At 39.7% G+C, this 27,561-nt stretch overlaps 1 protein-coding gene across 15 annotated transcripts in view; it reads left to right on the top strand.

Annotated features, from left to right (window-relative positions):
• The window catches only part of ATP2B2 (ATPase plasma membrane Ca2+ transporting 2), a 391,446-nt gene that overhangs the window by 327,727 nt on the left and 36,158 nt on the right, over positions 1–27,561 (top strand). For all 15 annotated transcript variants that reach the window (XM_064432245.1, XM_064432232.1, XM_064432231.1 and 12 more), the window contains 4 exons: positions 12,822–13,063; positions 14,019–14,253; positions 19,939–20,118; positions 21,087–21,174. In XM_064432245.1, coding sequence (XP_064288315.1) covers positions 12,822–13,063; positions 14,019–14,253; positions 19,939–20,118; positions 21,087–21,174 — 745 coding nt within the window. The remainder of the gene's footprint in view (positions 1–12,821; positions 13,064–14,018; positions 14,254–19,938; positions 20,119–21,086; positions 21,175–27,561) is intronic.

Below are 27,561 nucleotides of genomic sequence, written 5' to 3'. Positions count from 1 at the left end.
TTCACATGAGTTGGTGTAAACCAATTACTTCAGGCACATTTTGTTTTAATGTGAGTTTTCTTTGTACTCTCAGTCATAGGATTAGGAAGATAATGCCTTCCGATGTGATGATTTAATACCAATTTCACAGAAAATGGTGGTGATTTTATAAGGTACACAAACAGGCTGATTAGAAATCAATGTGGTGGGTGAATCACCTTGTAATGAAATAGGAAATTAATTTCCTTTCAAATTTATATTGTGTAAATATATGTTTTCTATACAACGCAGTTTTAGTGTGGGGTTGGTTTTTTTTACTCTCAGAGCTTCAATGTGGTTTATTCCTCTGGGGAAAAAACCAGTCAACAATCACCAAGAAACTGCAAATGGTACAAGATCTGAAGTACAGTTGATCAAGAATAAAGTCTGACAGGAAACGTGTTGATTTCAGAGCAATAAGTGGCAGGAGTTATTTGCAGACTTGAACAAGACTAAATTGACTTTCATTGCTATTCTTTGTGACTGACCTTGTGCTTCACAGGATCTATTAATTTGCTTTTAATGTAAGCAAAATTATATTATTTTTGAGTCACAGATTACTTAGAGAATCAGTATTAAATGTATGATAAGTAAAGTCTCTGCTTCAGTTTTCAGTTCCTGCTCTCTCCTGCAGGTAGAGCCCATTTTTCTGTCAAGTTTCCAGTTTTCTCTTCTTGTTTGTGACGCTCTTGGCTCCTTTGGGATACAACCAATTTTATGTCTGGGTTATTTGTGGGTGTGGGAAGGTGTCCAACAATCCTGGGCCCTTCTGCTTTCAGAGGTGCTTTTGGGACAGCAAAACCTCTCGGATGGGTGGAAACCTGGAGAATTGTCACCAGGGATCCAGGAGGGACTCTGGCTTCCCAAAGGCACGTGGTTGTGATGCATCCAGATTCCCAGGGGCATGGGACTGACAGGGAGCAGGCAGGACACATGTCCCACAAAATCCTTTTCCCAGCTGGAACCTTGCAGAGGAAACAGGAAACTTTCAAATTTTATAAGGATTTTTTTAACTTAGTCAAAGCCATCTAGTCCTTTAGCATCACTGACAAAAATGACAGAGCTGCTGTGCAGACACCTTGCATGGAAAAGAACCTTCTAGAAATTATAAAAAAATAAGATAAATGGAATAAGCACTGTGAGCCTGCCTTAAATAAATGGAATGGGGTAAATGGAATAAATCTGTGAGCTGCCTTACCTGTGCAGCTGCAAACACAGAGCAGTAGAGAGTGCCTGGCTCCTGGTGAGTCCTTGTGGGGACATTGGGACACCTTGTCCTTGCGAAATTCTGGATGAGAGTTGGGCAGAAGATGTGGCTCACTGGCCATAGCACCAGAGCAAAGCCTTGAGCATGCTAAACAGCTCCACTGCAGGTTTTTAATGCCATTTTTATTTTTCTGTTGTTTCCATTTATTCCATCCCCTTCCATTTCCCCTCACTCCAAAGGCTGGCAGTGCTCCGTGCTGGTGTGATGGGGGCTCTGCATTTGGAAGAGGTGAGAAACAAGATTTTTCTGGGAGAATTTTTTCTCTAAAGAAGGACAGGATGTTCCAGCTCTCCATCACTGCTGTCCCATTTCCTCCTGAATGAATAATCAGGCACAAATTGGCTGCAGCCTCCGTCTGCAGCTCTGCCCAGCCAAGGCATCATTCCTGGTGTCCTGACAAGGAGAGGGCCTGGCCAGAGGACTGAATTTAGAATGCATCCCAAACATTATCCCACCAATCATGCAAAAAAATCCCTCTGAGAAAATAGATTAGCTAAGCATTGCTCTGACAGATTATATCCACTTGAGCTCATCCATTTGCCTCCCAAACCCCAAATGGAACAGACCCAAACCAATTTAAAAATAGTTGCAGCTGATACGTGCTGGTAAAGAGGAGCACATTTTGTATCAGCAGTGAAATATCTGCTCTTGGTGCTTTTAGACTCCTTTGGAGATGGGTGCTTGAAGAACCCTTCTCCTTACTCTGGAAATGAGTCCTATTAACAGAGATCTGTAATTATGATGGGCTATAATCAGGAGCTTCAATCAAGTGAAAAAACTTCCTTTTTCATGTGGCTAGATTTGCTTTGCACTCACTAAATTTAGCTCCTTCGACTGTACAAGTTGTTTGTAGCTGTGGTGCCACCAGAAAGGCAGCAAGTATTAAGATTAATCTTTGCTTTGGTTTGGTCTTTCTAGAAATTTATTTCCCCATCTGGCTCTATTAATAGAAAAACAGACAATCCCCAGAGTATTGATAAGTTTTCTGCATGTGAAAACTGGATGGACAGATCAGCCACCTGTAAATTCTCTTTCTTTTATGAACATTCAGGTTTTTGATACACATCTGTAAAGGTCAGGCATTTTTTTGTCATTTAATGCATGATTAAATTCTTGTACATTATGCTTATTACCACAGTTCATATTTTTCAGATGGTGGGACTGGGTTTTGGTGGATTTTAGTGCAAGAGGATGTTAGGTTGATTGGTTTTCCCACTTCTAATTAGCTGAAAGAAACATAGAGGAGACAATACAAATAGAAATGAGAATGGGTATATGTAGATGGAATTCCATCACCATGGACTAGGTGGTGGCTTTCACATTTTGTGGCTGAAATTCATGCAGGATGGCCAGGCAAAAACAGGCATGAGAGGCAACTCAGCCTACCAGTGGAAGTGTTTTTAAATAATGTGATTAATTTTGATTAAAAGAGTTAAATAGTTAATAAAAGGTGATGAGATATGAGGATCACATGGTCAGAATCATTGATTATTACTATTGGCTAGGTGGGAGAAAGGATTGAGATGTGAGGGAAAATCTGCTGATAAATGATTTAAGCCTGAAGCAGAGTGGCTCCAAGGACATTTTCCAAATGTACAGGTGCTGCTTAGACTGAAGAAAATGTATCTTTGTTTCCTTAAACCTCAAAGATGAGATTTCAGCCCTAAGGCAGTTGCTTGAAGGCTTTTAATGTTGGCCCATCCCACATAAATCCCAGTGTTGGGTCTAATTTGGAAATATGCTTTTTGAACTAGGGACACTGCCTTGGAACTGGAGTTTTCCTACGTGATGGGCTCCACCCCAGGCAGTTTCTGTCCTGTTTGCTCTGTCTGCAGCTCTCTCAGAGCCAGTCTAGGACCAACAGGCAGTAAAACCCGAGTTTAACAGATCTAACCCAAGATAGCAGCTCTTGGGTGCCATGAATTGCAGTCCTGCCATTAAGTGCAATTTATCTTTTGAAATGAAAGATGCTCAGCTTGGTTGTTGCTCATGACAATTTAGGGAGTGTTTGCCAAATGTATTGAAGAATTCATTAGAAATTTATAAAATCTCTTAATCTGCTCCTAACTTTTACCAGTTTGGTTTAGAAATTGTCCTTTTTGTCACTCTTGTATGGGTTCTGCTGATATTGGTAACAGGAGAAGTGCTGAGGCTTTATAGCAAACTCAAATAGAATCCTTGTACTTAGACTATATTTAAAGTAAATTAGTTGTTGATTAAAGTAAGTTTATAACAATTGCTGTGTCTAATTACTTTGATTATACAGGTTTCTTGTCAACAGTTCTTATTGCACTTAAAGCTGGGATGGTGCCAGAATAAATCCAACCATTGCCAATTCCCTGGGGCTGCACAAAAGGACAAGAGTGCAGGTTTTTAGTGGCCATGTCTGGAAAGGGAATAGGCAATATTCCAAATTCAGAGCTAAATTGTCATGAAATGGCACCTTTTAAGGGAGTGTAGGAATGGGTTTGATCAATAACAATAGGAAGGTCCCTAAATAATACAGATGAATAATATCCTAGAGTGCAATAAATATGCCAAGACTCCTGTGAGGGAAATGTGGAGAAAAATCTGTGCCAGTAAAATTCAGTTTAATCTCATCTGGAAACCAAGGCTGGAGGATCCTAATCATAACTAAGAATTGATCAGTAGTGTCATAACAAGGCAGAGTTCATTCTTTGCACTGTGGTGTGGTGCATTAATGTACCCCTGCTTAAACCCAGCCACGAATTATTGTCATTTGGAATGAAGAGATTTTTCATAATTAGTTTTGGGGTTTAAATTAAATGACTTCCAGCCTTCTGTTTTAATTATTTTTGTCTTGAAATGTAGACAATTTATTGCAAAAGGAAAAAGTTCAAATGGAGAACCAGAATGGATTAGGAGATGGAGAGGAATAATTAATATCTTCAGGTTATGGAGTCACTGCTGAACTGTGATGTATAAGTGGAACATCTCTGTCAGTGTTTGGTTCCTTAGCATAGGTATTGTTAAATTACATGTGCAGGACCTTATGAATAGATATTCTTAATTTTTAAAAGTTATCAGTTGTTTTATTTATAGTTTGAAATCAGAAAACCTTGCTCTGCTCCAAATTAAATTAGTTGCATCGATAAATATGGTTAAATTTAGCTTTGTTAACTATTTCTGCTAGAGCTATCCCTCTATTTATCTGGTTGTGACGCTGAAAGAAATAGTAATTTTCATTTCAATTAGAGGTGAGGGTGGTCAAACATTGGCACAGGTTGCTCATAGAAGTTGTGGAGTCTCCTTCTCTGCAGATATTTAGAATCCCACTGGACACAGCCCTGAGCATATCTCCAATTTTTCAAAAATTGTGTAAAAACCTGACATATCCATCTTAAATCAGTGAGAAGAATCAACAACTTTCATGTTTGTGGAAGTATTTTTTTGCCTTTTTTTAAAAGCGAATCAAAGGCAGATACATCCTTCAAATTAAAAGGACAACTAAATTATTTGCTATTAAAATTGAGGGATTTTTATTAAAAAACTCTTTGTGAATGTAAAAATAGGTGAGATTCAAAGTGAGGGGGAGCGTGGACTGTCACACCAGCCTCTCATTCTGCTCTTCATGCCTGATTGCCCCTTCTTCCAGAGCCACTCGTGGGGGAATTCATGGGCTGTATCCTTTTTTTCCCTGTCCCTGTTCTGTGAGCTGAAAGGAGCACGAGTCCATATTCACTGAGCCACATCAGCGCTGCTCCTCAGCTTTGCTGCTGGGAAATGTCACCCTGATCCATTGCGTAATTCCAGCTGGCCCTCTCTCAGGGGAGCATTGCCTTGCTGGAGTTGCAGGCAAGATGCTGAAATGCACCATTTTTATATCAATTTATAGCTGACCAGACTTCTCCCCACCTCGAGCAGCAGCAGGAGAATGATGTGGTGCAAAATGTTGCCTTGGTTTGGGCATAGTTTTCAGGTCATTTTCAGATAATAGGGAAAACCATTCAATAATTATCCTCCCCAAAATAAAATAATTACCCTGCATCCCAGCTAATCTGAGGCAGGAATACCCTCCTTTGAATATCCTCCAGCTGTCGTGGGAGAGCTGGTGGTGCCCGTTGTGCCTGGATAATTCCATCACACATGAACCCATTCTTAAACTGATACAGGAACCAGACAAAAATTCCTGCTACCCTTTTTCTAGGTAGTTTTGGCAGACCTGATATTTAAATAGTTTTGATAACCATGAGGGATATTAAACTTGGGGTAATTCAGGAGTCTCACCGCCACTAGTGTTGGTTTTCCTAGAGATGGGGTAACTGAGAAGCATTTAAAAAGATTTTATTCCGTTATCAGTCTTGATGAAGAGTGAGACACAAGAGATATAAAACTCAATGCTCTTCCACCAGAACCAACCCATTTCCTGGTTACAATCCCTTATAAATGTTTTTCAGCCTATTAGCTTTTGCCACACGTTGTGTTTTTTTTTCTAATACCAATCACCTATATTTTTTCCCCCCGTGGTCCTGCTACAATTCATCTTTCACAGCTGATGCATGCCACTGTAGTTCCCATCAAAAACTCACTTCTGTTTTTATTCCCCATTAAAACATTAAAATATATCTCTCCCCCATACTATAAATCTTTACACCACAAAAAACCAAACAATCACTATCTTCCCTTCACAAATATAACAGTAATCATAAATTCACTTTACAAACATAATATAGCTCCTGAAATTCCTATTAAAACTCCAATTTCTATTAAAGCCCATAAGTACTACTAAATTCCAATCACTCAATCAAAACACATAAAAATTATAATAACATCTACACCAATATCCAACATACCTGTAATATTAATATTATAATTATACCTATATATAATTATACCTATATATATTAATACCTGCAATATTAACTGTTTTACCACAATATATTCAACTACAAATAAATTATAACCGTTCAGTACTAATACATTCTACCCAAAAACCATCAAATACTGAACCAAAACTCTGACACTAGTGCAACCTCTTAATGTAGAACTTTGTTATTATGAAATAATCTTGTTTACATTTTTGATTCTAGTCTTCAGATTTTAGGTTCCCTGTGGGTGTTTCATTGTGCTTTCATTTTTGGTTGTCTAGATGTGGGATGAGCTGGCAATTCCTTACCTGCCAGCCAGGCTTTGGAATAAATTTACTTGGTTTTGAGAGGCCTTTGGTGGTGGCTGCTGGTGCCTAAAGGAAATAGTGAGAACTTGAGGTGATTTGTTTGTGCCATTTTCTCAAGAGATGGAACTGCTGTGGATCTTGGGGTTTTGTGGGTGATGGGAAGCAGAAGGAATTAGCTTCTATATCCCACTTTATTGTGGTTTTGACTAGAAATATGGGGGACACATCAATAAAGGGCAGCCCTGGTGAAATTTTAGCTATTTATTTCTTTAGGTGATTATTTATGATTTACCTCTCTTCATTCTCCTTTGCTTCAGTCCTGTTTGATGCCTGGGAATGCTGCTGATGTGCTGGATTACTGATACCATCAGTAAAACCCAATTTTTTCTCTCGATCCTGTTCCTCCCTCCAATTATGAGTTTAAACTTCCTCGTATTACAACAGCTCCATGTCCTCCTGTGTGCTCATGCAGGAGATACATCAGGAAGAAAAGGAGAGAACTGGCAATAGAGTGGGAATTAGCAGAAACCACTTTTCCTTCTCCCATCACCTTCTGTTTGATTCTTTCTCTCTGAAAATTTGTGGCACCGTTAGAAATGAAAGTTGTCTTTTTTTTTTTTTTTTGCCTCTTCTCTGTCAGAAGCTCTTCACAATCAAAGTTCCTGGTTAAGCCTATAATGATTTTATTTTAGAGAAGCTGTATTATCACTTCTAAAAACATTTAATATTTTTCTCTCTTCTGTGCAAGCATTGTGTAACACCATTATGTACCACATGTAACAAATCCAATAATATTTGGAAAATATATTCAATCTCAGGTAGAAGGGCATGTAAAGCATCTGCTAAAGTGTTTCCAAGCATTTTTTGTTGTCTGGTTTCAAGTTAATTTCCAAATATATCAGCCATAGGGCTTTGAATTCTGGATGTGCAATCATTGGACCCAAAAAATGGTGCAAACTTGTCAAAGTCAGGGATTCAGAAGCTCACTTTCCTTAAGGGTTGTTGACCTCTAGTTCTTGGGAATTGTGAAGGGAGAGATCTGTATCAGCTCAGTGTAAAAATATTTTTGATCTTTTGAAGGTTAAAAGGAGATCAATTTACTTTGTGATGAACAGGTAAATATAAGTGAATATGAATATAAGTGAACATAAATATAAGTGAACATAAATATAAGTGAATGGGAACACTGATGTGAAGTTACTCAGCACTGTGCAAAAGAGTAGGAAAAAACCACCAAAGCTTCAAAGACTGAAATGTTGGGCTTTAAATGCAGTGAGGGAGCTCAGGACAGCGTGGAAGTCCTGCAGTCTGGGTCTCCTGGTGCCAGGGAAGTTACACAACCAGCCCCAAGTTCATAACTGCTCTTCTCCAATCCCTTCTGCTGACCCAAATTCAAGCTGACTTTTGACTTTATTTTAAGTGAATTTCAGCAGCCCTGCACCTTGCAGTGCTGGTTCTGAGCTGGGAAGCAGCTGTGTGGTACCACAAATCATCCTGCTCTGTGTAAAACACAGGCAACTTGTTCACCATTACCACAGAAACCTCACAGAAACTTCCAAACTGTGCAAGGACGAATTGTCAATAAATGCTATTATTCCAGGTCTGCCCTCGAGGTTGCAAGGATCCCAGTATACACAGACAGAAAAGCTGATTTTATTCCTACATAGAGACCTTGTGGAAATAAATTCACAGGATTTTAAGGGTGCACAGCTGCTGCCAGGTGTTTGTAGGGAATCTCTTTTTATTTCAGTCCAGGGGTTGATGTATTTCTGATTTTCCTTCCCATACCATCTCAGGGGGAGGGGTAGTGAGCAAAGAGGCTCCATTTTTGGTTTCTAGCAGGGGTTAAACCATTGCTCTGGCTCCACAATTGCAGAGAAATTCTAAACACAGATTCTAAACCAGCTGAGGGCTGGTATTTCACTGCCATCCTCTTGCCAGCAGAGCTTCTGGAACCATTTCCCATTTTGTAATGGGAAACTTTATTTAGTCAAGCAAAGTTCTTAATCCTTGGCTAAAAAAGACTCACCCCTTTCATTTTGCAGCTTTTCTCTAAGATAAACAGACAAAATCTCTGTTGTTTTAGCTTGAAGTCAGTTGAAGGAAGCTGTAACCACAAAAGGCTGGAACATTTGGTTATAAATTGGGATGTTTTATTCTTGCTTTAGATGTCTTACATTAAAGTATTGATTAAAATTATGTAGCAAGGGATAGGACCACAGTTCTTAGTACTACGTTTGGCAGTATCAGGAATTCAAAAATAAAAATATCACGTGGTTTGAATAGCATTCATCCTTGTTGGTTATTTTAAATTTTATATACAACATGTTCAATTATACTGAGAAAAATTCCTGTGCATTCTGGTCCATTTTGTCTTTTGTTTGAGTAATTAGAGTATGAAGTGGAAATCTTTTGCAATTTAATTTTAAAAAGTTTTTGTTTTCCTCTGTTTTCCTGTTGAGATGCTGGGTTGAAGTAGAACACTCAATAGTGATATGGTATTCTAGCAAAGCTCATTTTTCATGTTAATAAATTAGAATATTTAATGTCATTGTTATTCTAAAGGAGTAGTTCAATCTTTAGAACACAGAACAGTTACATACAACAAATTAGACTTCAGATAATATGGAAAATCCTCACATTTTAATGCAGAAGGACTTCTTGGTCTTCCTGCAGAGAAGGGGCAGTGAGAAAAAGGAGGTTTAGTAAAGAGTTAGGACAAAAACGGGAATTATTTCCTAATCTAATTTTACAAGTTGGAGCACATCTTTAAATTATGCACAGAATGTTATCTTTCTTCTTAAAACCTTTTATTAGTCAATTATTTTCCAGTGCAACAATTCTGAAAATTCCCTTTGTAATCCAAACTCAGTATCAGGTCAATACTGGCTTTGCATTGGTATTTTTAAGCCCTGGTAATGCAGCTGTAGTTTGACCTAGAAACCTATTTCGATCTGCTGGGTGTAACCAGGGCTGTTTAAACATTTGTCTGGGGGTTCTTCTGCATGTGAGTAGCTGTTTGCAGTTGAAATGTTGTGGGTAAATAATCCAAATGCTCGGGAGAGATGTTTGAAAAAATTTTGCAAGGGTTATGACTGGGGGAAGATCCTGGCTCAGTCCCTTCCAAGCAGGTGATGGAACAGATTGCAGGTGTCCTGTGGGGAGCAGGAGGTCCTTGCTGGAGCTCCCTGTGGTAAATCTCAGCTCAAAGCCTTTCCCTCTGCCCTCTTCCAAGGGTTATGATGCCTTTTTGGGACTACCTAAAAACAGAAGCCAGACAAAACTGAGGGAAGAAAAAGCAGTTCTATTTATTGAGGGGCCTTCAGGTACATTTCAGGCAGATGAAATCCCCCAGGGACTACACCCAAAAATCAACCACGGATCAGGGGTTTTTACACTTTTATAAGTTTGGTCCATTTGCACATTGGGGGTGAATCTGCCCATTCCAGCTCCAGGTAATGAAGTCATTGACCCCAGGTTTGCTCCCCCAAGTCCCTTTTGTTCCCATCTCTGTGGCCTGAGGCAGTGAGGTGTCCTTGATTGCCAGGCCTGGAGAGGAATTGTTGTGTCTGCCCCAAATGGGAAAGCAGCAGCTGCCCCTGTGTGTGGGGTTTGGAGTTCTACACTAAAGAACTGCAGGGGTACAAAGAGATGGAAAACACACAAGCTAAAATCCTAAGGCATGAGTTCCATCCTCTGAGGGGTCACTGAAGCTGCTCCCAACGAATCCTTCCAGAGTAACCCCATCGGGCTGTCCTTGTTTTCCAGGTGCCATGAACCGCAGAATTCAGCGAGAAATAAATTTAGCTCCAGCACAGCAGGAAGTTTCAGAGGCAGCAGCTTCTGCAAGGGATTGTCAAGAACAATCTGCAAGGAGGCTGCTCCTGGCATATAGATTTTGAGCTGGAACAGTGCAGGGAAGGAAGTGCTCCGTGCCAGCTCTCAGCACCATATGCTTGCCCCTAATGTAATGCACAAAGAATATGGAGACAGCAGCTGCTCTGCAGGGAGGTGGCCACTTGTTAGATTCTGAAACCTTTCCGAAGTGTCTGTTCCTTTTCTTTTCATGGGGATTTTTTTCCCCCCCTTGCTTACGTATTTGCATTCAAAAGATGTTCCCTGAAAGAAATCTATTTTTAGGCTGCAGTAAGAACAGGGGAGTGTGATCTACTTTTTGTTGAAATAAAGGTGATTTTGGAAGGACTCTGATGGTTAGTTTTTTTGTTGAGAGTGTGGGCAGGTTTTTGTTTTCTTCATTTCCATTGGCATCAGGGCATGATGAAATCATATCTATAAATTAATTATTTTCTAGAATTGGCTGACTTTGATGGAAAACTTTGGCTTTCTTTGGGGTCCAGGAGAGTTCCAGTGGCCTGGCCACATTCACATTAATTCAATGACAATTTTCATTGCGTTCAGTGGCAAAGAGAAGCATAAATGAGGAATTAGATCTAAAATGAGAGGAGTTGGATTTAATATGCCCAGAGGAATGAATCTTCCCTGGCACCCATCACTACCCAGGCACTGAAGTTGGCTTTCCTCTGTTGCTTTGAGAAACCTGAAGTTCCTGGCAGATTTCAGGAACCCAGTGCCTGCAATGCCAGGAAAACAAAGCTTATTTAAGTAAACAAAACTGGATTTTAAAAGGTATTTTTTAACTCCACTGGATTCCAGATACACCTCACTATGAGCACTTCCATTTTGAATTAGGGATTCTTAAATGAATTTGAGAATCCAGAGGGAAGTTACATCACAGTGTAATGAGGTTACAGCAGGACAAGTTGTTATAGCAGGTAATAAAATTAATGTATCTCACTGGCATTTTTGCTGAATGTCAGTGTTTTACAGTGACCCTGGAGTGATGTTAAAATGTCACAGCCACACCAGAGTGACCCATATTAGTCAGTAAAAATGATGGTTCACATAAAAGAAAGATGTTACAATCCTTTTTGGACAGATAAATCTCTTTCAGACAGAGATTTCTGGGTTATTCTGTGTTGTTTTTTGTAGCTGCTTCTCAAAAAAGACATTAATCTATCTGTCACCAGGTATCAGTCTTCCTGCTGGTAGGGAAATTATTCTTTTGGAAAAATTAATATTTGTGTGCTTCAGTTCTAGACCAGTCTGTTATCTGACCTTCATTTTTTAAACCAGCTGCAATTGGTTGTTTACTGGGATAATTAATTACTAATGCTCATTTAAAAGGCCCCCTTTTCCCTTTTTGTGGCCCTGCTTGTTGCAAGAATTCAAATCCAGTAGGATGGCTGATTTGCAGCTTTAAGCATTCCCTTTGTGTGCCTTCATCCCAGCGAGGGACAGTGTAGGAAATTCCATCTATTAGGAATCCCATTGCTGAAGTAAACTGGATTTTAAAGTGGAATTAAACATGGATTCTGAATACAGTCCTGCAGTCCTATTTCTGCAAAATGTGAGGTAAACATTTAACTCACATTGAAAATGGTGACTTACAGTCATGGCTTGAGCCAAAATAAAATCTGTTTTCAGTGCAAACTAAAGCTGTGAAATGATTTCCTGTTTTTATTCCCATAAGGGGAGTTTAGCCCTGGCTTAAGGAACACTTTTTAATTCTACCGAGCATAAAAAAAATATAAGTTACCAATAGTTTATAGTTCACACATTGGCCACTTGAAGTCTGGGGTCTGGCACAGGAATATTTTGTAAGGGGTTTACAACACTCCCAAGAAAGTTTGTAAAAAAGTGTTTATTTATGTTTCGAAAGGGAATTTAAAGTCTTCCTTGTCCTTCCTTCTCTCCTTCAGAAGGACTAAGACTTGATAGAAGCTGCACAGTGTTCAGCCTACTCCATTTTCTCTAACATACATATAATTTATTTGTCTGAAGCAGCAGACTAAAGTAATTCTAGAAATGGGTACATTTAGATACAGGACTATTATTTTATAGATTTTTTTTCACTGAGATTTGTTGTTATAGTTGGATAGACATTTATTTTTATACTAAAAATGCCTCACAGGAAAAAAAAAAAGAGCTTTCTTTAACTCACATTTTAAGCTGTGAAAATCAGCAAACCAATGGAATGCTAAGCAAGAGATATCCTCTGTTCGTGACAAGTGAAAATTGCTTGGTTTTCAGCCTAAGGAAAGTTTTCCTTTTTAATGGATTGCCCAACCATCACAAGCTGCCAATGTCTATATTAAGAAAAAAGAAATGCAAGAGACCAAATGTGGCAAATATTGTCTAGAGAAATGTTTCTCCTTGTGAGGAGATGCTTCAGGTCTGTTGGAGCTCCACGGAATTTTTACCTCACTTTTAAAAACTGAAAAACTTGTGGCTGCACAGCTCAGATATTAAATTAGGAATTGTGAAGTCAGAGAAATTAGAGAAATTAATCTCCAGGTTTTTTTTCACTTCTGTCTCCAGCCACCAGAAAAAGAGGGCGGGCTGCCTCGCCAGGTGGGCAACAAGACAGAGTGTGGGCTCTTGGGGTTTGTCCTGGATCTGAAGCAGGATTATGAGCCCGTCCGCAGCCTCATCCCCGAGGAGAAGCTCTACAAGGTTTACACCTTCAACTCCGTGAGGAAGTCCATGAGCACGGTCATTAAAATGCCAGACGGCAGCTTCCGCATGTACAGCAAAGGAGCCTCCGAGATTGTTCTCAAGAAGTGAGTGCATTGCATCTCTGGCCTCATTTTTCCAAAATTCAAAGCATCCTGACACAAAAATGTGGAAATTGTGGTGTTTGGAGTTTGCTGCCTGCACTAGGAATGTGACACACCTTAGCAGCATGAGCTGCTATTATTTTGTTTTAATTTTTTTAAGTGCTTCTGGGAAATTGGCTTGTTTCCCTTACCAAAGAATTGGGTTTGCTTTTGGTAATTTACAAATGGATTCTTTACGTTCAACCCATTTGGAAAATAAGCCCTTTTCAGTTTCACTGTAAGCTGCCAGCTCATTGATTATTGAGAAAGTAATGCATGAAGGGCTCTTGGTGTCTGTGCAATAAGTTACAAATTCTCTCTGATATTTCAGTAGTGAATCTTCTAGAAATTTACATTAGAAACTTAAAACCTGACATCAGAAGAGGAAATAATTGACTGAAATGAGCTTATACAGGAAATACTTTGACAGACGTGCAGATGCACACTTGATGCGTTTTTGGGGCTACCTAAAAACAGAAGCCAGTCAGAATTAAGGGAATGAAAAGCAGTTCTTTTTATTGAAGGGCCTTCAGGTACATTTTGGGCAGATGAATCCCCCTAGGGCCTACACCCAAAATGAATGATGGGTCAAGGGTTTTTATACTTTTATAAGTTTGGTTTATTTGCACATTGGGGGTGAATCTGCCAATTCCAGCTCCAGGTAATGAAGTAATTTACCCCAAGTTTGCTCCCCCCAAGTCCCTTTTGTTCCCATCTCTGGGGCCTGAGGCAGTGAGGTGTCCTTGATTGCCAGGCCTGGAGAGGAATTGTTGTGTCTGCCCAAAATGGGAAAGCTGCAAATGGGAGTTTGAAGTTCTACACTAAAGAAGTGCAGGAGTACAAAGAGATGGAAAACACACAAGCTAAAATGCTGAGGCATCACACTCAGTTTTTATTCTCTTTTCCCTGCCCACACCAGGTGTTCCAGGATCCTCAACGCAGCTGGGGAACCGCGCATCTTCAGGCCCCGCGACAGGGACGAGATGGTGAAGAAAGTGATTGAGCCCATGGCCTGTGATGGGCTGAGAACCATCTGTGTGGCCTTCAGAGACTTCCCCAGCAGCCCCGAGCCTGACTGGGACAACGAGAACGACATCTTATCCGACCTGACTTGCATCTGTGTCGTTGGCATTGAAGACCCAGTAAGGCCAGAGGTACATCCAATTTTTATCTTGTGTAAAGCTGGACATAATCTGAATGGCAGGTTTCTTACAGGTTTTATCTCTTTTTTAAATTAGCCCTTTAAAAGAAGCTGAAAATCAGCTTTAGAAATGGGTTTTATCAATAAAAAAAGCCAAATAACATGATAAAATTCAACTACATTTAAATAAAGTAATATAGGGCTTTTTGCACTGCAGAACTGAGATGATCAGCAGAGGTTTTGTAATGCTCCCACACGTTAAAGAATTTTCCTTTAAGCAATGCAGTGATGTACAACTCTGAAAGAAGGGAAGACAAGTGCAGTGATTAAAATTGCCATGATTATAATGACAGTTTCCAGAGAAACTGGAGTTTTTTCCATTTATTGTAATAGTTGTCACTTTACTTAATATTGTACCTGGTGACTACTCAGGAAAACTTGTTTTTAATGTTGTATTTGAAGAAGGAAAGTCTGCAGTTGTCATGGATATCACATTCACTTGGCTTGTACAAATTTCAGCTCAACTCACTCGAGTAAATCAGTAGTAGGTGTGCACCTGAGAAGCACACTCCTGCTTCTACACTTCTAAATTATATTCCTGCAGAAATACAAGGGGTCGAGTTGGAGAATTCTGATCTCTCTCTTTGCTGCTTGATAATTAATGGAGAATTATTAATTCCATGTTAGGGTTTGAAAATGATGACAGTAACTTTGGAACTAGCACGACACAAACCCAGGTACCAACTGCACAACTGTGCCTTGCCTCAGAATGGATTTTATTGGGTTTTTCCCTCAATATGAAGGTTAAAATAAAAAGTAAATCTTGTGTAGGTGACAACTGGATGATAAACTCCTTATCTCCACAAAGAGCAGATAAACAGCATCCACTTTATCTGTCATCAGATGGTCTCCTGCTGCTAATCCATCTGTCCCCACGCCTGACATTGCAAGGCTTTCAAAATGTTGGAAAATGTCCTTTAGAAGTTCTGTCTGCAGTGCTCCTTTAATGCTCCATCTCAAATATACAGATATTTTGCAGAAAATATTTTGCAGAAAATATAGATATTTTCAGAAATATTTTGCCAGTGGCCACTGGAACTGTGAATCAATCCTCTCCCTTCCTAAATTAAATCATGATCCACATTAGAAAACAGCTTTAAGTCAGGTTCCGTGTGGTGTGACAGACTGAGGGATTGGGGAGCAGTGGGATTTGCAGTTATTATGGAAAATAGCTGCAAACTCTCCTTTCATGTGATTGTTAAGAGGGAGGAGGGTGTTTTGTAAGAGAGCTGCTCTTATCTTGCAGGGAATAATTTTTTGGGAGCTTGAGGTAAAAGCGAATAATTCTGCTAAAAATAGAGGGCAGATCTGACTTCTATGTAAAGAATCAAAGAGATGAAGGCAGGAAAACATCTTATTTCTAAATAAACACTTGAATATTGTATTGAATTTCTCGTAGGTTAACACCAGAATACACAGGCACATTTCTACTTTAGTGCAAGACACATGATAAAATGTTTGTAATTTCAGAAGTTTAGCAAATTTTGGACATTTGGGATTTGAGACTTGGGTTTTGTTTTTTTCCACCTGGTCCCTTTTGACTGTTTTGAAGTGGCAATAACATCATGAAAATATTTAAACCAATATTTAAATTTTTACTACTTTGCACATTATTAGAAGCAGTACTTTAGGGGAAATAAATGAACCAATAAACCCTGAGCCAGGAGTAAAACATAAAGTTCAGAAAACTCTGTAAGTTTGGAATATCTGGCTTGGTTGGAATATCATAATGTACATGTGTGAAATCCCCATTGCTGATGCAAATAGCAAGATATTGTGCAGTTATAGGGAATATTTTGCCAAAATGAAATCTGCTCATTAAATTGACTCCCCACTGGAACTTATGCATTTTCAAACTGTTTTCTGTAGGGGGAAAAAAAAGAACACAAAAATTAGAATTCTTACTGAAAGTGCTGTTTTATCAATATTCTCAATATTAGCGGGTGTCCGGATTTATTTGGATGGAGGTGATAAATCAGGTAATTCCAAAAATAATGTCCCAGTCCTGGCAGCCTTTACCTTCCCTTTATTTACATTCCTGTGTTTTCTGGGGAAGAATCAGGATTCTCCTTTTCCCTGAGAGGGTGTTGGGCTGTGCCATGGATCCTGTGGGACACAGGTCCTGTGCACCCAGGAGTGATCCCACGTGGGAACACCAGCTGTTTTGGAGGACTCCTTCCTCCCTCCTGCTTCCACGGATATTCTTGGGATACTCAGGGAGCTTTCTGGCACTCACATCTCCCCCATACACTAAAAAAACCAATTTAAATTAGTTATTTAACACTGATGTCCAGCAACTATTGAGTTTTTCCCTGGAATGCCCACCATGGACACCCATGGCTTTTCCATATTCGCAGGTTAATTCAGACACCAGCTTAATCAGCAGCTGCTGGATTTAGCAAGCACTGAACTACTTGCTTGATATTTATATTTTGTGGGCGTGTTTTTTATTTTTCTTTGATAAATACACAGGAAGAGAACAAACAGAGTGATGCCCTTCTCCTGCAGAGATTCTCTGTTGATCCTGACACTCTTTCTGGCTTGATTTTAATGAGCCTGAACTGGCTCATACTGATCTGCCAGAAAACGCCTCCAGTCTGTTATTTCTGGGAGATGAATGTAAATCCCTTCCAAATATCTCCTATTTATTTGTCACCTGATTGGGAAAGATATTCCTGTGTTGGATACTTGGTGCATGCGTGCTTGCATTGGAAATTTTGCTTTGCAGAGGGAAAATAAACCAAAAAAATTGTGAAATGTGTACTTAAGCTCTGCAAAACTGATGGAAAATATCTGCTTCCTCTGCCCACTCAGTCTGCCAACACTCTTTCTCCCTTGCAGCAATAAAAAAAATATGAACAATATTTTAACTGTAATTACTGTACACACTATTAAATCAGATACCACCCACCAGCTGTCCAGAAAATGACAGAAGAGGAAAACAGGATGATTTCTCCAGTTAGATGTGAGTTTGAGACATGTTTGCAACTGGGGCTGTCCTCCCCTGACCTTGTTCAATGGGACTGACCCTTCATGGGAATAACCCTTTTTTGATGCTTGCACTGTAATTTATTTTTCTCCTTCCTGGTCCATCCATTGGGCTGGTTTTCCAGATTTCCATCTAAATCTGTCCTGTCCTGTGCATGAGGGTCACCACAGCTCCAAGTGGGTACCAAAAGCATTTCCAATTGACAAATGGGATTTAGGCAGGATTATGAATGGGGAAACTGGGGAGATCAGGGGTCATTTGCCTAAGGAACAGACTGGACCTGATCATATATTCCCCTGTAGAAACCTATTTCACATCACTGAAAGGCTTCAGGTGGAAATAATTTTTCCAGGGTGTACAATTTGTGGGGAAAATATTCCCAGTTAGTGGTGAGGAAATGGGAAGATAAAGCTCTGTCCTTGAATTCTGCCCTTGATTTTGTGATCTGTGTTGACAGTCCTGCAAACAGCATGTCCTGTGGACACACTCAGGGTGGAGGGATTTTCCTGAAAATCCTGGGAAAAGTGCTGCTCTGGTCCTCACAAGGTGCTGGGTTAGGGAGGCATTTTGGAAAACAAGAACTCCACAAAATGCCTTTAATAAATATTCACAAACATGGTGTGAAATTATTTCCAGCTTGGGAGAACCATTATCTGTGGTGTGGTGGAGGGCTTTAGGGTTTTAAGTGCCTTCCTGGCTCCAGGAAATCCCTTATAGCCCAAGGTTTGCCACACTGGCTCAGGGCAAGGGTTGTCATAAAACCTCTCATCTGTGTCCCCCTACTTGTGGCTGCAGAGGAAATGAAAATATCTAGAAATGCATAAAATTAGCAGTGTAATGTTTGAGCTGCTGTTTCCTTTTCTCAGCATTTTCTGCACTAATGGATGAGATGAATCCTCTCAAACTGGCATTGAGCTGCACAACACATTTATATCTGTGCTGGAGGGTGTGATCAGCAAGGTGCACTGAATACAGACAGTAACATCCATTTTGATACCCTTTCTTAAATAGTTGTGGGGTTTTAAAATGTTTTTTAATAATTGTGCATTTCACTCTTCTGAGTAGGGCAGTTCACTTCCCTGTGGCTCTGTGAAGGGCTTCAGCCTTCACGATGAATCCTGGGGTGCTCTAGTCTCTTGTAGGGAAAAATGAAATTTAGAGAAGTGGTGCTGTGCTGAAGAATGACATCCAGGCTGTTCTGGACATGTTAAACTCATTCCTTATTCTCTCACTTTAAATAATATTGCTGTTTTTCTCTTGAAGAAATAATGCTTTCATAACAATAATGCAAAATAATGCAAAAATGTGACGAGACTGAATTAATTGGTTAGTGATATTTACTTAGAAATTATAATTAATTACGATGTAGTTTAAGGGAACAGAATTTTTTTTCCCCATCTGAAACTGAGCTGTAGACATGGAACCTTTCTATAGCCTTAATTTACCAAAGTAACTGTATTAAACCAGCTTTATTTAATTATTAGGAATCAATCTTTTATTTTAATTTCTGATTTTTTTTTAAATAAGATGTATATGGTGCCAAGTCAGAATGGAGCCCCTACATTAATCTCACAGTCCCTGTTATATTGTGAATATATCTCTCTCCCTGATACATTACCTGTGCAGCAGAAGTTTAGCTCATGCAGGAAAAGGCATAAGTAAAATCAGGCTTCATTTAAATAATTTGGAAATGTGTAATATATTAATTTTAAACTCCTGTATTTAGGAATTGCACTTCTTGATAAGTATGAATTAAGTAGTGATAAATGACAATAACTTTTCAAAGCTTGTTGAAAGGAAGGCTTGGATCAGAAGTAAAGTAATTTTCTGTACAGAATGTTTGTATTGTCCATTCATCACGTGCTGAGTAGTTATGTTCAGTTTGCTAAAAGTCAAAAAAGCTGCAGAGCACTCATTTTTATTCAAGCCGGGAGAAAGTTGAAGGAACTGATCTAAAAGATATTTTTTTTTACTTCTTGATAAAAGATTTGCCTTGCTTGTGGAGTGACCCCAACTCCACAACAGTCAAGCAACAATAAAACACTTCTGATTCTTCTTCCTGCTTCAGGCCTTTCTTAGCCTGAAATTTTTCTGGATGGGAACACCTGCCTTGTGTTTTACCTCTGATCCAGGAGTTTTCTTTGCCCTTGCCTTGCTTTTGTGATGCCTTGGAAGGGCCCCCAGAGCAGAGGCCAGGCAAGGTTAAGAGAATAAAGTGGGGATTTATGAAAGCCTTCAGCAGGCACAGCTTGGGCAGCCACAGCCTCCAGAGGCTGCACCCAAGGTGGGCGATGGGCACGAGTTTTTCACATGATTATCAGTTTGGGACATTCACACATCAGGGGTTAATGCTCCAATTCCAGCTGCAGGTAATGAAGTCATTTACCCCATTTTGCTCTCCCAATTCACTTTAGTTTATACTTTTTGGGGCCTGAGGCAGTGAGGTGTCCTTGAGTTCCAGACACAGAGAGGAATTTTTGTATATCTTAAAATGTGCACAATTTCTTTGTATGGCAGTACCTATGTGTAATCAATAATTTCATCTGACCAAAATATGAAGACAGTTAACTAGCACTCAATATGGAGTTTAGAGTTACAGTACAGGAATTGAAAAATACAAAAGCTAAAATGTTAAGGCGTCTTCTGCAGGTGCCAGAAGCCATCCGGAAGTGCCAGCGAGCCGGGATCACCGTGCGCATGGTCACCGGGGACAACATCAACACTGCGCGTGCCATCGCCATCAAATGTGGCATCATCCACCCCGGAGAGGACTTCCTCTGCCTCGAGGGGAAGGAGTTCAACAGGAGGATCCGAAATGAGAAGGGAGAGGTAAATAAAACCCGGTGAAAACACCAAAATATTCTCCTGCACTGCTCTGCGCCTCATAACAGTAAAGACCTCTTGGAAAAATTCCTACTTTTTCTCCCACTAAATATTTGTAATTCAAAGCAGTGGTGAAATTCCAGTCTTTGCTCTTCCAAGATCAGTTTAGTGCAGGCCTAATTCTGCAGTTTTTAGAACCACTGCACTACTCCACAAGAAATCAAAACGAAGACCATTAAAGCAGGTTTATGGCAAGAAGGAGAAGGAACTCAACAGCAATTTTGCTCCTAAAATACAATCTGTACTGAGAACCAGCTCCTCTCATTTCTTTAATTTATTCCACTTTCTCTAATGTACTCACAGCAATGATTTGCATAAAAAGAATCTATCCTTTAGAAGAAATTTAACTCCTCATCAAAGATGGAGCTCACACACTGTTCTAAAACAGAAAAATCAGTGCTGGCTCTTGAGTCCATCATAAATGAATGGACACAGTCATTTGCTCCCTGCATGGATGGGTGGAATCCTGGGAATGTTAGTAACTGAAACAAGTTTGGCTTTGTTCCTGTTGCTGCACAGGAAAATCTTGCCATTATTGGTACTAAATGAAGGATTTGGGTTCTCCTGTGGAGTAGAACAACAAACTTGTGAACAGATTTGATCAGCTTTGAGAAACTCCAGTATTCTTTATCTAGAGTGATGATTCTGAGTGGAATTATCCATAGAGATGATAAGAAAGGCTGGTTAGGTATTGTGGAAAAATTTACCTGTGTTAGCCAGCAGCTGAGCCCTGTTAGTACTGGCCTTGTCTTCACTTGAAACATGGATCACTGCTGGAATTTTTCTATGCTTTGGAGAAAAGCTGCAGGTTTGAGGAATGAGGGGAATTTTCTGACACAGTAACATAAACTCTGCTCATCACAGGCTGGGGGTTTTACTGTTTGGGCTCTTTTTTTTGTGTTCCCTCCCTGCAGATTGAGCAGGAGCGGATTGACAAAATCTGGCCAAAGCTCCGGGTGCTTGCTCGTTCTTCCCCCACGGACAAACACACTTTGGTGAAAGGTGGGTGCAGACTGCTTGTGGGGGGGTGGAAATCAATGATAAAGGTGTTGAAGCACACCATCTGCTTTGATTTCACTGTTACAAATCCACCTGGGTTGTCATCTTTAACACAAGGAAGTTTTCTTGCACTCTTTTTTTGTGTTTTACCTCAGCCTTGACATGGAAAATAATAGGAAACTCCTTGGCAGGAATAAGAGAAATAGCAATGAGATGCTTGGCAAGTGGATTTAGGCAATCTCATATTTGCCTTGTGACTTTTAATTGGAATGAGGCTCGAACTGGGAAGGGAAAATGTGCATTTGGTGGGCAGAAAGAAAATATTGCTGGGAAACAAGATATAAACAAGAGAGGACATAGATTATTTTGTCTTTGCCTGCACTGCTTTATGAGGAAAGCAAGAGCAATCTCATTCAGAGTGAATCCAGTCATGCCAATACATCTCTTCTCCCACAGTTATCTTAAAGAGTATTCCAAGAGGAAAAAACCTTTTCCTGTCACAGCAGCAGTTATTGGGATGGTGGAGCTGGGAGCTGCCCAGTGGAGATGGGGATTTTCAGCCAGTTCCATTTTTCCTATAGGTTAATCTAACTGGGTGATTTGCATTGGCTTCCTTTAGATTCCTGTATTTTTACAATCTGCCCTGTAGGAAGTGCACCATACAAACTCCATTCTTTCCCCACACTGTCTGCAGATGGAATGCTCCCTTTAAACATGGTTTGGTTTGCAATTTCCTTCATTCTCTTGATGACTTGACATCTTATTCCGTTGACTTGGAGGCTCACGCTTCATGGCTGGTGAAATCAGGCAGTTTCTGAGCAGGAATAACATCGTTTTAGGCCATGATCAGGTAGAAGCCCTGACAGCAGGTTGCTGTTTCCTGATGAAGAAAGAGCTGGGATGCTTTGCTAAGGCCCTGTAAAGTCTGGAGAGCCCCTTTTAGCAATTCTTGGAGAGGCTAAAATTCAGGCTAAGATCCAGCTGATCACATACCTGTTTTCAGCTGTTGACTGCTCCAATAGTAATCCACATTTAGGTAGGAAATCCTTTAGGTATTGTTTCTACGATTCCCTACATGACTGATTACAAAGGCTTTTAAGCATCATGCAATTTTTAAAAATGCCTAAATTAATCTAGAGCAAAAGTTCCATTGTGAATTTGAAGACTGGATCAGTTGGGTCCTTTGGGCTTGAGACCAGGTGGAAATGGATCATTCCAGGGAACTCTGGCATGGTGCTGGATGGGGCAGCTGGAGTCAAAATGTATCATCTCCATCCCACCCTTTTATATGTATATCTTATAATGTACACAAGTTATTAGTATGGCGGTATCTATATTAATAACGTAACAATTAATTAATAAATAATACACATTTCTGGGGGAGGTGTGCTCCAAAACAGTTTCCCAGCAGGGGTTTGTTCAGGATTGGAAAGGTTTGGAGAGCATTTTTTTCTCCACGGGTCAGTGTTAGACCTGCCCAAGGTCAACTGAAGTCTCCTCACCAGTGCATCTCAAACCCTGTGTTCCAGGATCCTGCTCTCAGAGAACAGCCCTTGTTCAGCCCAACAGCTGATTTCTTTCAGAAACACAACAATTTGTGTTTCATTAAGTGGATTAACCAAGTCCCTCAGGAGTGCTCGTCTGAATCATTCAGGATTTTCCCTCAAGAGGAGCAGGAAACCTTTGCCAGGGAAATTGAAATCAATAGAGAGCTGGAGAAAAAAGGAACAGCAAATTGTTGATGGTTTGTAGCATAAGCACTTTGAGAGCCCAAAAGATATTTACTCCTACTGAATGCCACATGCAAGTACCACAATTAATGTTTTAAAGATGTGACAAGGTCGAGAGAGCAATTAAGTGTCTTAACAAAGTTCAAGAACAAGTTTGTGGAAACCATGATGGAATTTTTTGGCTGGTAATACTCCAAGGGCCATTAAAAGTTACAAGAAACTATTTAAATGTTCACTAGTTTTGGGCCTCTTATTAAAATGTTATGTTTTTCTCAGACACTTGAGGGATTGAGAGGATTTTCTCCCCTTTGATGTATTCTATCTGCTCTAGGCTAAAAACACACATCAGAAAATAAACTTTTTTTATATTTAATTTTTAATGACATACAGCTGCTGGAGGGAATCTTTTTTCCCCTTAACATAGCACAATCCCACCCCGCAAAAGGATCATTTTTATTTTTCACTTTTGTTTTCAGTACTGCTCAGGGACCAGAGAAAGACATGGTTCAGCATTTCAGCCTGGGCAGACACTTGCAGTCAAATATTTATGGCTTTGAAGTAGAGGTAGATTGGAAAAACACCCATCAGAACGGTTTATCATCACAAACTTCTTCATTGAAGCCAAAATCTCAGTCCCACTGAAATACAGTTTGGGATGGGTTTTAAGACACCTTTTCATATTTTAAAAATTTCATATTTCATATTGTTATTTATAAAATTTAAAATTTCATAATTTTAACTCTCTTTCAAAATATAACAAGTAAAATCACATATAATTTATACTGATGTGAAGTTACAGTGCTATGGCTGAAATAATTCAAAATTGTTAGTTTATCTTTTAAAAACACTGTGGGAAACAACTGTTTAACACTGACGTTATCATCAGAAGGAAGAGAAAAGATAAAAAAATACTCAGATAACCAATTAAAGAAGTGGTACCTTACAATATATTTTAATTAGACTGGAATTATTTTTTTATGATATTAAAACCAGCTATTCTCATGCAGGGCTAATTTGTTATCAAACAGAAGAGGAACTTTAGGAAGAAAAGATTTTTAGCAATTACCCTTAATTACTCAAATATTTCAACTATTCTTTCATGGCATGGTAGTATGTGTATAACCTCATTAATGTGGAAAGCTGTGAGATGGGTAGAATAATCAAAATACAGAAAATGGTATTAATTGATATCGTGAACTTTGGGGAGGAATTTTCACTTAATTCCCAATGCTGTCTGTAATGCCATATAGAACATTTTTATATAAAAACCTTTAAACTTCTATCCAGGCAGGTACCCAAGCATGTAACTGAAATAAATTTGACCTTTATCCTTCAGACAGACTTTGCAAACTGTTGTTACGTTAACAGGGAGCTTCCAGAAGTTTGGAAGCATTAAAAACTAACCTGAAGAGGATGTGTTTATGAAAATACGTGGCTGTACCTATGTTTAGCTTGTCAAAGAAACACAAATCTGTGTGATCCTGAGGGAGGATCAGCTTTGCTGCCTCTCTAACCCTGAACTGGTCTTCAGCTCTGAAATCCTCAACTGGAGATGAATTTTCCTGCCTGTTTTAAGAAGTAGAGGCAGAAAGAAATCTGTAAACCAGGATTTTTTTTTTCCTCCCAGGAGTTTCTAACTGATGCAACTCTAAGGGTGATGAGCAAGGGTTGTTTATTTAGAGCAACACTTGTCCTGTGACAAAGGGAGAACCTGGGGCTGGCTGTGATGGGTTTGAGCTGAGCCACAGCTGCAGAGGAGACATTGTTGGCTGATATTCCCTGAGTTATTATCCTGAATGGATTTGATTTAATGCTTGCTTAGTGTTAGATGGGAAGAAGGTGGGAGATGTAGGATACATTTCAGTTTTGTATCTTGTGTTTTGTACTTTTTGTGGCAGGCTTATGCATTCAGAGTCCGTCTTGACAGCTCTGCGTGGTTGTTTTAAATCTGATCTTTGCCCTCATCTGACACAAGCTGCTTGCTCTGACAAACTTGTGTCTTATGCAAGCCACAGGACAAATTCCTGCACAAATTTCCTGCCCAAATTCCTGCCACATCAGTGGGATCCATGTGTGGAGCACACTGTCATGTTCTGCTCGAGGTGTGCTCCTGGGGCTGCTGAATGAAATTCCTTCTGACAGAAGAAAGTCATGGCCAAACAGCTCAACATGAGGGAAGAGGCCAGTGAAAGAGCAAAGGCTGTTTTGGCAGGAAGCTTTGCTGAGAGCAGAAGAATTCCCCATGAAAACCTGTTTTTATTAAAATTCTGTATGTAAGCATTTAACTGGAGTAAAGCTGTATAGTTGGAAGAAAATTCCTGGTTGTTAGACATGATTGATTATTACTGGAGCTTCTTTTCAGCCACTTGGACTGAGTGCAAAGGCCAGGGAATGTTCTCTTTACTGGCAGCCTGTCAGCTCATGCCCTCAGTCACATTTTTCCCTGATCACATCAGAGATTAATCCCCACAGCTCAGAGGGAGAGCCCTTCCTGGGCATCCTTCTTCTCTTTGGTCTCCTCACACTGTGAGTTTTATCTGTGCACATTTCTCAGTACTGAAGAGAATTCTTGAGGTGAAACCTTATCACAGTCGTTAACAGAATATTAAAAACAAACCTTAATGTGTTTGCAAGGAGGCACGTGCTGGGAAGAAGGCAAACATGCAGCAATGGGAGGAAGCAGGGAGGAGGAACAGATTAAAGAGAGCAGGGAGGAATCAGGGAGTGTTGGCAGAGCTGTGATAAATCCTCTGAATCCCAAATAATGCTCCATTTTAGAAATTTGTTAGACATTCAGATGGGAGCTTTGCAAAGTCCTTCTCTCTTCCATGGGTAGCACTGAAATCCATCCCCAGAATTCCACATGTTTCCTGTGGCGCTCCCACTGGGCACTGCAGGAAGGTCTGGGGCTCAGGGGCTGATGATACCTGAGACCTTTTCATGTCTGGTTTTCCATGGCTGCATTCAGCTCTGTGCTCTGGGCTCATCCTGGCTGCATAGTTTGGATTTTGGGATAAAAATGTCTCCTAAACCTTGTGAATGACTTGGCAGCACCCAGGAGTTGGCTGAGGGAGGGCAGTTGGTGGCACAGTCATCAGCACAGTCACTATTTATATCCATTTATCTCTATTAGGAGATCATTTGTTTGAGCCTCTTCAACTTGATTTGGGTTGTGCTCCCACTTGGAGCCCAGTTGTGAGCAGATACTATCGACCTCTTTGGAGCAGTTAATACCTTAATGAGCCAGAGATTTTAATGACTTTTTTTTTCAGAAGCTTAAACTATTAATTTAACATCAAAGGATGTGTTAATAACAAGACAAAGTAAAATGCTTTTAACAGTAGTGACAGATGATGTTCCTGTTTGTTTAGTAATACCAAAGGCAAATCACCCCAACAAACTGAAAGCTCTAATTGTGAGATCTTATCAGAGTAATTGCTATTTTTCTGAGATCATACTACCAGCAGAAAGTGAATAGGGCTTTTTTTTTTCTCATTTTCATAACTCTGAAAAATACTGGGCACTAACTGCTTGCACAGGGCACTGCAATCTTCTGGTGCCTGATAAGCCTGAACCTTGCCAAGAGGCAGCTATTGCTCTGTAATCTGCAATTTCCTATTTCTCCTTGGTTATCTGATATGGGAGGGATTTTTTTTTCAGAGCAGAGTGAAGGCTTTTCACACTGGGTAGGTTTGGATAATTGTTTTTGGAGGTAACGACTTTGTGCAAAATGTGTTATCAAAAGGAATTCTGTCATTTTCCTCCCGTAAGTTATCAATATGAAAAGGTGTTCTTGTATCCTACACAACAATTCTGAGTTCTGGACTTGTACTCAAATGAACCCTGAGATGGAAATGGAAACATGAGTGGTAAATGATCTTCATCCTACTGGGCTGCTTCTGTAGCTTCTGAAAAAGTCTTCATTATTTTCCTGACTTTCCCTATCTGCAGGAGTAGGAAATAATTCCCTGCAGCCTTGTTGTGTGAAAAACTTGATTCACAAAGTGAAAAGTGTTTTTTGTTTCTCTCAAATGATCTCAAAATGAAAGTAGAAATTATTTTATTCTATCTATTTATTAAAATGTTTGGTTCCAGAATTTAAAGAATTAGTTTGTATCTCCTTAATAATTGTTTGGCAAAATTGAACATGGCTGCTAAAATTCTCCAGCTAAATAAAATTCATTAATGGCTTTTGTTATCTCTAGGTTAAGAAGACCTCTTAGTAAAGCTGATATTACAGCTAGGTCCCAGTTTAGGAGAGCCCTAAACATGAACTTAAGTTTTTGGCAAATCCTTTCCATCAATGTTTGATCAGTGCTGGGCTGTGACACAAAACTTTAAATAGCAGGAATCTGCCAGAAGGACATAATGAGCTGCTCTCATTGCCTTTGAAGCCTGAGCAGGTTTTATTGATGTGTTGATGATGCAGGATCAGAACTTTCCATGTAAATCCTAATGGTGATGTTTAGTAGTGGATGGTGGTGATGCCACAGCTTTCATCGTTATTTTCCTTAAAGATCTGCCTTTATTCTCTGTAAAACTGTGTAGTGTTATCCAATCTGTATTATAGAGACCCTGCTTTTTTACAGGGATGTTTTATCTTGCTAATTATTGCCCATAAATGTCTGTAAACACACACCCATACATACATTTTTTGCAG

This window comes from Passer domesticus, chromosome 9 (genome assembly GCF_036417665.1).
Source record: "Passer domesticus isolate bPasDom1 chromosome 9, bPasDom1.hap1, whole genome shotgun sequence".
In the NCBI taxonomy this organism is placed as follows: domain Eukaryota; kingdom Metazoa; phylum Chordata; class Aves; order Passeriformes; family Passeridae; genus Passer; species Passer domesticus.
Note: the sequence above shows the minus strand (reverse complement) of the source record. Positions and strands in the feature narration are given on the sequence as shown.